General features: G+C 38.0%; 1 protein-coding gene across 1 annotated transcript in view; it reads left to right on the forward strand.

The window, feature by feature from the left end:
* LOC109061734 (transformation/transcription domain-associated protein) overlaps positions 1 to 1,289 on the forward strand; it is an 81,273-nt gene extending 79,984 nt beyond the window's left edge. Inside the window, exon 72 of the mRNA XM_042735307.1 lies at positions 38 to 1,289. Within this exon, the coding sequence (XP_042591241.1) occupies positions 38 to 322 (285 nt within the window). The 3' untranslated portion in view covers positions 323 to 1,289. The remainder of the gene's footprint in view (positions 1 to 37) is intronic.
* Positions 1,290 to 9,792: the final 8,503 nt, after the last annotated feature.

The raw sequence follows: 9,792 nt of genomic DNA on the forward strand, positions 1-9,792 counted from the left end.
CTTGACCCACTCTCAATCTGTGTCCCCTCTCAATCAGGTCGATGGCATCTTGAAAGCTGTTCTTAGGGATGAGATCATCGCATGGCATAAGAAGACGCAGGAGGACACGTCCATGCCTCTATCCCCAGCTGGACAACCTGAGAACATGGACAGCCAACAGCTGGTGTCTCTGGTCCAGAAAGCTGTGACCGCCATCATGACCCGCCTCCACAACTTGGCCCAGTTTGAGGGTGGTGAGAGTAAAGTAAACACACTAGTGGCAGCTGCCAACAGCTTGGACAACCTGTGCCGCATGGACCCCGCCTGGCACCCTTGGTTGTAGACAGGCATGTATAGAAACAAACTCTGACAGATCACTGAGAAATGCAATACTGTGAAAGTGAATGTCAGAGTTGATGAATTTGTCCCATGAGTTTAAAAACATCACATGTTGAGTTAACAGTTGGAAGGGGTTATATAATAATGCACAAACTGTAATTTAAAAAACAACAGAATAATACTTAAGATCTTTAGTATTCACTGTTATTCACTGGTAAGAGATACATGCAGCAATTAAAAGCAGCTTTGTTTGGTTGGAGAGGAGCTATTGTTAAACTGATGAGCTTAGTAAAGTGCTTTTGTTGAGACTGTCGTGTTTGCTAAAGTGTGACGGTACAAGACAGCCTTTAAGAAAATACTGTTTCCACAGCCTTTTTTGGCTCCACACTGGAAGAGGGCGCAGCAGCTGTCCCAGCAGATTTTATGCAACTCCCATCAAGCTCTCCTTTTACACCTCCGCCATTCTCTCTGACTGACGGCAGCCTTTTAAATTTAGTAATCTAATTTACATGAATCAACACTCGGCAATGTTCAGCATGTTGTTACGTGTCAGTATGCCATTATTTAAAGTTATATGTGGGCATATTTTTTTTTTTAACCCTTGTACATCATGTAAAAATGGCATTGCATCTCTTAATTGCTGTGTACTACAGGTTTGTGCAATTTAAATGCGTTACTGTCAACTATAGATTTTTTTTTTATAATTTTTTTTCGCAAAATACTCTGGACAGGCAAAGACCTGTGAGCCTTAAGACATGGGTAGCTCTATATTTAGCTCAGTTTTAGTTAATCATAGCACATACAGTTGTTAAGCTCAATTTTTCAACTTTTTAGGAGTGTCCCAAAGCATTTGTATCTCACTGATACACCTAAAAGCATTTTTGTATAAATTCCCCTCTTTTGTAAAGGTACATAATATTATGCCAACCTATGGATAGTTACCTCTGCAATGTAAATATGCATTTTGTTTTAATAAAATGCTCTTTTTCAAGAAAAAAATGGTGTTGTTTTCATAAGAATGGTTGCCCTGCATGGTTAAATGTGATGCGTCTCCTTGTGGGTGGTTGATTGTAGATCTCTTTCAGAAAGATTAACATTGTCTCTTGCTTATTGTCTGAAGTACAAGAGAGGACCTGAGTGAGAGCATGCCGTGGAGCCATTTGGGCAGGTCAGATCTCAGTCTGCTTTTCCTTCTTTATTACACCCCGTCAGTATATCTCACCGAGAGCTGTCTTCTCTGAGTTACACATGCTGTCAGCGCTGGATTCAATCCCATAAAGCATCGCTTCACCCTGTACGCTTGCACAGCACAGGTGCTTATCCTCCTTTCTCTGATCTCTCTCCAGCCCCTTTCTAACATCAGTCAGGGACCGTACGCTCCCATCTTTGTCCTCCTTTTAAGGTCCTTTGCCACCAAGCAGTCCTGGGGGCTGATGTACAACTGCACTGTCTGAACATGAAAGGGCTGCGATATTTAACTCTGAATGTGAGAGATGTGTCAGGTTCTTGCTGTGGCTCGGAAGCCTCCGCCCGCTGCCTCATTGCCCGTTGATGTCTAGACTGATAGTAGGAGGATGTGGGCAAACTGATTCACGGAACCCCTCAGGGAGAGCTGTGATTGGCAGACACGTGGAGGACAAACAAACCACCGTTTCTTCTGCCAGAACATTGATGGTGTGAAGAAAATCTTCCTTGATGAACTCATCTATCTGCTAAAATTTTGATTGATGTTCATGAGTAAAAAATTTATATTGAGTAATATTATTTAATTTAAGTTTTCAGGTAAGTAAACCTTAAAGCTGAAGTGTTTAGATGGTATGTTTTTTTTTTTGTTTTTTGTTTTAGTTAAATTTGCAGTTACTATAAGTAACTCTTTCTGAAGACTATTTTAATGTAAACTGTGGTGTTTTCAAACTACACAGTTTTAGTGGCCCGTCATTGCCGGCATTTAAAAGTTAAAAAATGTATCATCTTGAAGATATGAATTAGCAACAAATCTTTTCTTCTGTATTGTGACGTACATTCGACAGAATCTGGTTATCGAAAAAAAATGCAGGGCAGAGACTTCAATCCATCGGTTGTTAATTAGATAGAGTAAGGATGTGGTTTAAACAGACTAAGTAATTGGAGAAGTTCAGCATAAATCACCAGAGAGAAGTTTGTTGTTTTACTGGAAAATTGAGTTATTGTAATTTTAGTAAGAAAATATTATTTAAATTATGTAAAATTTGCTGTTGTGTATGAAAATCATTTAATAATATATTTGGACTAATTTGGCCAAATTTTAGAATGGAAGTATGTCTGTGATTTTTTTTTTTTTTTTTTTTTTTTTTTTTTGTGACAATTTAATCATTCAAGCTATAGGGTGTCAGATATAATTCCAGCAAAATCCAGTTGGAGTTGATTTTACCCAAGGTTACTTGACAAGTCCAATTATTTTTTAATTCAACCAGACAGTTACAGATCCCTTTCAGTCATTGGTGTGAAATCACAATATCCAAATAAATGAATTTTGAAGGGTCTTAGAGATTGTGACCTTGCTTCCTATTATGAGCTGACAGCTGCAAGCTTACGATAAAATATATGGGTACTAAACACTAAGCTGACATGAGCAAATGTGTCCGGAGGATGTGTCACCTATAAACCACAAACATTACCTCTTTTTTTTCACACCCTAGACAAATTACAGCATCCTGTGAGAGTCTTATCCTCGATCTAAACGAGTGTGCCTTGAACCGAAGAAAATGTCATTTAACGCCTCTACACAGGATTTGAATTGGGATTGTTTTTGCTGAATAGCAGAATTCTCATACAGTTGAGCAACCGCTATATTCTGCTGTTGCAAATTAATGGCAAAAGTTTTCAAGGTGATGCTCTGTGGCGCATTACCAGGTAAAAGTCATTTGAAGGAGCGCCACGTGCTAGTACCAGGAACAGTTGAGCTGATCGAGAATGGGACACAGTCCTGTGATGCCTTTGGGCACCAACCCATTTGGAGGACCCCTCTTGAAAGATACCCAAAAATCAAGACAAAAAGTTGTAAATACAAGGAGATTCGTAAGAAACTCGGCTCTGTCTGTAGTAAGGTTGTCCAAACCTGCTCCTGAAGGGCCACTTTCCTGCAGAGTTCAGCTTTAACCCTGTAACCATAAAGACCTAGATTAGCTGGTTTTAGATGTTTAATTAGTGTTCGAACTAAACTCTTCAGGAAGGCAGCCTTCCAGGAGCAGGACTGGGATAACCTTGATATGCTGTAGACAAGAGCTCCTCAGGTAGTTTCTTATATATTATATATCTTACATCTCAATTAGCTTGTTTCCAGATATCGGAGGCCCTGGACATTTTGCCCCATTAGTATGGTCTGTAATTTTGTCCTTAGAGCTTATGTAGAGTTAAGATGTTAGTATTTGAGATTCAAGTTCATGGCAGTAGCATTCATTCTTCTTGAACCAAGAACCACAGTTTGGTTTCGCTGACCAGCTGCTAGGAGAGGTACATAAGCACTGCAAAGCTCTGAATTGAACCTCTGCTGAAGTATTAGCTTCATTACCTGAACTTTCCCAGCGCTCCTCCTGAGATCATTCTCTGCAGTTCCTCTGTCTTCGGGTGCTTGTCAGAAACACTTCACGTCCTAAACCAATTAACCAAGCTCTTCTCCGAGTGCCCTGATCTCCTGGCAGACTGGAAGGAGAGGCTGTTGTGCGTCTGACAGGATCTCCCCCCGCTTCTCCTCCCAGTTCGGTGATTTAATTTGTTTGGTAATATGAGGATTGGCATGTTCAGCCAAGATTCACTGCAAAGTGAAATTGGACAAGGGCATTGGAGCTTCAACATGTAAAACTGTCTCACCTTGACAGCTGGCTGAGTGGACTGGGGATTGCCTGCAGAGATATCTGAAAGGACCACACACCAATCATTCTGCCTCCATTGTAAGGATTCATGAGACAACATCATGAAGCAGTAAACCTATGTAGGGAGGAATATAAAGACACTTTGTAAATCTCTAGCTCATTTTGGTGGTTGACCAGTGAACTTTCCCTAAATTGTCCAATACATACCATATTCCTGTCCATCTGTCCATTGGTGAAGTAATCTACTGTGTTTTACTTCTCTCACTTTCTCCTCCATAAATATGTTTAGATGGAGGAATGCTGACTGTACAGCTCAAGAAGATAATCAACTCTGTCCAAATGTCAGTGAGCATTACTTGAGTTGATTCCAGCCCGTCAGGTCCTTTAAGCTTCATCATAGATCATGTAACTTTGACTGACGTTAATGGATTCTTGTGGGAATTTTCATAATGAGGAGTATTTAAAGTTAATGTGTGTATTTTTCATTTAAATACTTTCTCCTGTCCCAACTTAAAATGTAATAAACATAATAATAATAATAAAAAAAAATGATTCGTTGGAAGTTTTATTTCCCCAGAAAGTGTAAATAGTGGCGCTGTTTATTTGAGCATCCTGACCAGCCCAGCAACACTGACACAACCAATGGTGTGATTATGGGGCGGGGCTATCAGCTAGATTGACCAATAGCAAATGAGAGTATTCAGCTACTTATTGAAAATAATCATTCTCTTTTAAAAGCTGTTTGGTGTCACTAAAAGCCCAAATGATACACAGTTTATTTTTTGTGTTTATATATCCTATTCAAAAAGGAAGTTTGGACATATCGAGGGGCTTGTCTTTTTTGATTTTTTAAATGGCTAACAGGCTCAAGTTACATCACAGCTATGAATCATGATTTTCTACTTGCTATCCATGGTATTAGGGAAATGACATTCTCATTCAAGAGAGCATTTGATTGGATGAAAATCTGTGTAGTGCAGGATGAGTCATCAATATTCATGGTGTGTTTTCATGGAGGAGAAAGACAATGTTTTGGAGTACACTAGCATATAAAGCATATATAACACAAGGACAAAGCAACACAGTGAACTCAAATGGTAACAAGAATTAGTTCACAAATTTTTCGTTATACTATTGTCATATTTATGCCATGCAAATGAAACCGTGAAATGACTGAATAAAATTATAATATCCAGCTGGTGGCTTAATTAGTTAAAGTACATTAAACCGTGCACTATCATGTTCTTTTGTGCAGCAGTACTGCAGACATTATTCCCAGACTCTCAGCCTAGTTGTCCTGAGAGACCGACACCAGGAGCATCTTAAGTCCGGCTCATTTCCACCTCCAGTGAAGGGAGACGGCTCCTTAAGGTGTGTGAATGAGGTGTAGCCCTCGGGGATAGCTGATCTCAGCCAATCGCAGTGCTCTGCAGATAGACATGATCCTTTTGGGGACTTAGTTTGGAGATTTGCTTTATTTTTTTTAAATGGTTTTCAGAGAATGCAGCTGATGGTTGTTGAATATTCAGTCTTTTCCATTATATTTCTAAATATTTTATTCATAATAAAATCATAAGATAGATATTTTTATTTTTACCAATCTGTATTAATTTCTATAATCGGAATGCACGTTATTAAAAACCTCAATGTCAAAATGTCAATTTATATTGTAGAGTAAACATTAATGATTATTTTTGTCAAATTTGATTTTAGCTACTGAGTAGTGTAGTATTCTCAGCTTCATTAAACACATTTTAACAACACCCCCCAAACCGTGGTGAAAAAAAGGCCATCTTGGCCTGCTTTAAATTTTTGCTATATGAATTTAGTTTGATGTTCATCTTCAATTCTTATATTGTTCAGAATGGCTGATCTTTTGTATGTTGTTTCCAAACAAGTGATTTAATTTGGTTAAGCTATGATGAAATCCTGGTCTATTCTCTCTTAATGTTTTATGCTAAACACTGGAGCAGCTCTGGATGGGGCCAAATGGCTCTTTTCTGACATCCTGCTGTATCAGCAGCACAGCAGCATGTCTTCACCCGACCGACTGACGCTTCTGTATCCTGGGATTACAGTCTTAATGAAACATTCCCTGCACCATTTCTCTTTATGGCCTATAATGATTATTAAACAGGGCTGTGGCACTATCAGGAAAGCACAATAAAAGCTAATGATGTAGCCAATGCTTTAGCCAAGCTTCATCAAAATACCTGATATTTCCGCATTGGGAATTCCTGATTAAATATTTAATTACAGATTTCATACTTCAATTCACTGAGGACCATTCATGTAGATTTGTTTTTCTTTGGGTGTTTATGCATATGCTCTGGTGAGGTTATTTATAGTATTCCAGAGATGCATTGGGTCAGTGTGGATGGTTACCTTCAGTGTTCAGATTGGGTATATATTTTTCTTTGTATATAATTAAGTAAAATATTTCAAAGGCTTGCCTAGTTTTATCTGGATAAACAATTTTGTCATGCAGAGAAATGATTCAAATTATAGAACAATGCACAGCTGTATTGTGTGCTCTTGAATGTTGGTGTCTATGCATGAAGACTTCGATTTATCCTACTATTTGATTTCCATAAAACAAACATCACACTATATCATAGCAGAACTTGCTGATTTCTCCATATGCATAAACCATTAGCTTCCATTACAAGCAAAGTGTTCAAGCTAATGAGCAAAGCATCTCTCCCTAGAGAGAAAAACAAACAACAGGAAAATCAACTAAATCTAGTTTACAAAGCAAATCCTCCTCTTCACCGGCTGCTCTTTACAAACTAGAAGACACATCTCTTGACTACCAACATTTGTATGTAATGGGATCATGAGTTCAGCAGTCTCAGATGTGTCTTAGACACTGTAACATCTAAAAATAATAGAGTTATATAGTTTAACCTAAAGCTTACTGTACTATATTTGATACATGGATTTCTAAGGCCCCTAAATTACCACCATGATCAAAACTCAATCATCGTTGTATTATACTGTGTATGTTTTGTATTATACCGTGTACAATCAGTGCTGGGTAGTAATTGATTACATGTAATCTGGATTAGATCATCAGATTCCTTAAATTACATGTAATTAGATTATATTACATTTAAAAATACTTGTAATCAGAATACAGTTACTTGTTTACTGATTGTTAATAATTTATTGATTCTTCCTAATTCTTCTTTTTCATCTTTTAAGTTTTCCTTTTTCACCTATGTATTATTTTTACTTGAAGTCTCCCTGTGATTTTGAGGTAATAAATTAATATTAAGTAAGACATTTGCATAATCAGATTTCTCTGACGTTAATTAATGGTGACATGATATGCAGGTTAACAAAATATTTAATCCTTTTTAGTAAGTTCTTTATTTTGATTGTTGTTATTTTAAAGTGATTGATTTTAGTTTTACATTTTAATGATTTAATTAACTAACCCCCTGTACTTTCATGAAACCCCAGTTTGAGATGCACTTGTTTAATGCACTTCATGTTGTTAATAACAATGAACGGAATATATTTTCTTTGTTTTTGTATTTCTATTTCACTTTGGTACAATATTATCCTATTTAAATTAATGTGATAAACAAGTTAGATGAAAAATAATATAAAAGTAATCAAAACTACTCTGATTATATTTCCTTAAATGTGTAATGTAATGGATTACATTACTGATTACAATTTTTGTCATGTATTTTGGAATCAGTAATGGACTAAAATTTGTATTCTACCTAGCACTGCCCACAATAAAAACTACAGTGCTTTGACCATAAAACTCATTTACAGCATTTAAATATCTTCTTATTAAGACATACAGCAGAGTGACAACTGTTGTGACCTTTGTTACAGAATAATGATTTTGTTTTCTGAATAGAAGTACTAAGTGTGCTGAGAACGGTTTAAATTTTAATTCTTGTCGCTGCATTTCTTTCTTTTATTCTAAAGTAAACAAGTTTTCTACATAACCTCCTTCTAAGCGTCTCAATTCCTCGAACTTCCACTAACATTTTTTGGTGCCGAAACCTGGGACAGCGGCACGGAATAGTCGCAAATCTGGAAGTTAGATGGAACTTAGAAGTGAAAGTGAATTGAATGAAGATGGCGGAAAAAGAAGAGGAGAACGATCCACAGCTCAGCAATGAAGCTGCTGATGCAGTTAGAATAGGAGACTGGTAAAGAATCACCCAACTGTGATAAATTGCGTGAATTGCTTTCAATATTATCGATGAAGGAGGACAGTTTAGTGGATCTTGACCGAGGCATCGAAACCAAAACTCCCACAGATGATTTGGAGAGGGAGATAGCTAGCACGCTGGATTACCAGGACTGCATTATTATGTGGAAACAAGACTGATAGAGAGACACCACAAACGTGTAAGAAATGTCAATGCAAACCATGAAAGATTGCCAGAAACCCAGTCTGTCAAGTTACCCAGATGAGTTATTGAGAATTTTGCCGGATAAATAAGCAAATGGCAGGAGTTTTGGTCACTATGAAGCCGCCGTTCCTTCTAACGCAGCACTGTGTATAAGGAGAAATTTGCTTATTTGAAAACGTACCTAGCTCATGTAGCAGCAAATGCAGTCTCAGGGCTCACTCTAACAGTGTGTTTCCACTGGCACGTATCAAGCGCAGCAGAGCGAGCGTTTTCAATTTATTCCTATGGAAGTTGAGATTAAACTCGCTCTGTGTATTATGGGATTGAAAGCGGCGCGGAGAAAGCATTGACAGCAGTTGAGAGCATCAAAAAGATTGAACATTCCTCGACTTTATACAAATGTCTTGTGAAAGAAAAAGATGAAATGTAAACAGGGTGTTATTTAGAGGCATGCTCTGCCCTAAATTTGAGTGTTAAGTGTTTCCCTAGGGCAGAGCATGCCTCTGAAAACCATGTTTACACCCTGTTTGCGTTTCTTCTTCTTTTAATGGTGATTGGTTGTCGCCTGGCGTTTTCACGTAATATTTGCATAAAGTCGAGGGATGCCCAACATTTTTGATGCTCTTGGCCACTCTCAACGCTTTCTTGGCTCCGCTTTCAATCCAATAATGTACCGTGCGAGCATTTACGCTCAACTTCCATAGGAATCAATTGAAAACGCTCTCTCCGCTCCGCTCGCTACAATGGAAACGCCCCGTAACTGTGCGTTCACACTGTAAGAGTCAAAGTGGCCGGAAGTCATTCACTTTCAATGTAAGCTGGCGGCGAGCTCCAGCGCGGCGCGTCTTAAACAGTGTGTGGATCGAGATTATTCCTGGCAAGTAGTGTGAGGAAAAGTCGAGAGATTAACTGAATCTCTTGTAGCCCTGGAAAGTATTTTTGGATGGGCTGTACAAGGAACAATTGTAGTGTAGTGTAACAGACACAACATCCATGCAAATTTGTTTAGAAGATGTACAGATTTCAAAACAATAGCATGCCTTTTGGGAAGTAGATTATTTGTACAATACTTTAATCCAAACAGTCCCTTTAAGGATAGACGTTATCAGGTTGAGTTACCCTGGAAACCAGATAAACCAGAACTACCAAACAACTTCAGGGTGGCTAAGAAAAGGTTTGAAAAGTTGCAGAAAAGACTAAAAGCAGACGTAACGTTTTACAGAATACAGAGATGTAATACA

Source organism: Cyprinus carpio, chromosome B12 (genome assembly GCF_018340385.1).
Source record: "Cyprinus carpio isolate SPL01 chromosome B12, ASM1834038v1, whole genome shotgun sequence".
Lineage (NCBI taxonomy): Eukaryota > Metazoa > Chordata > Actinopteri > Cypriniformes > Cyprinidae > Cyprinus > Cyprinus carpio.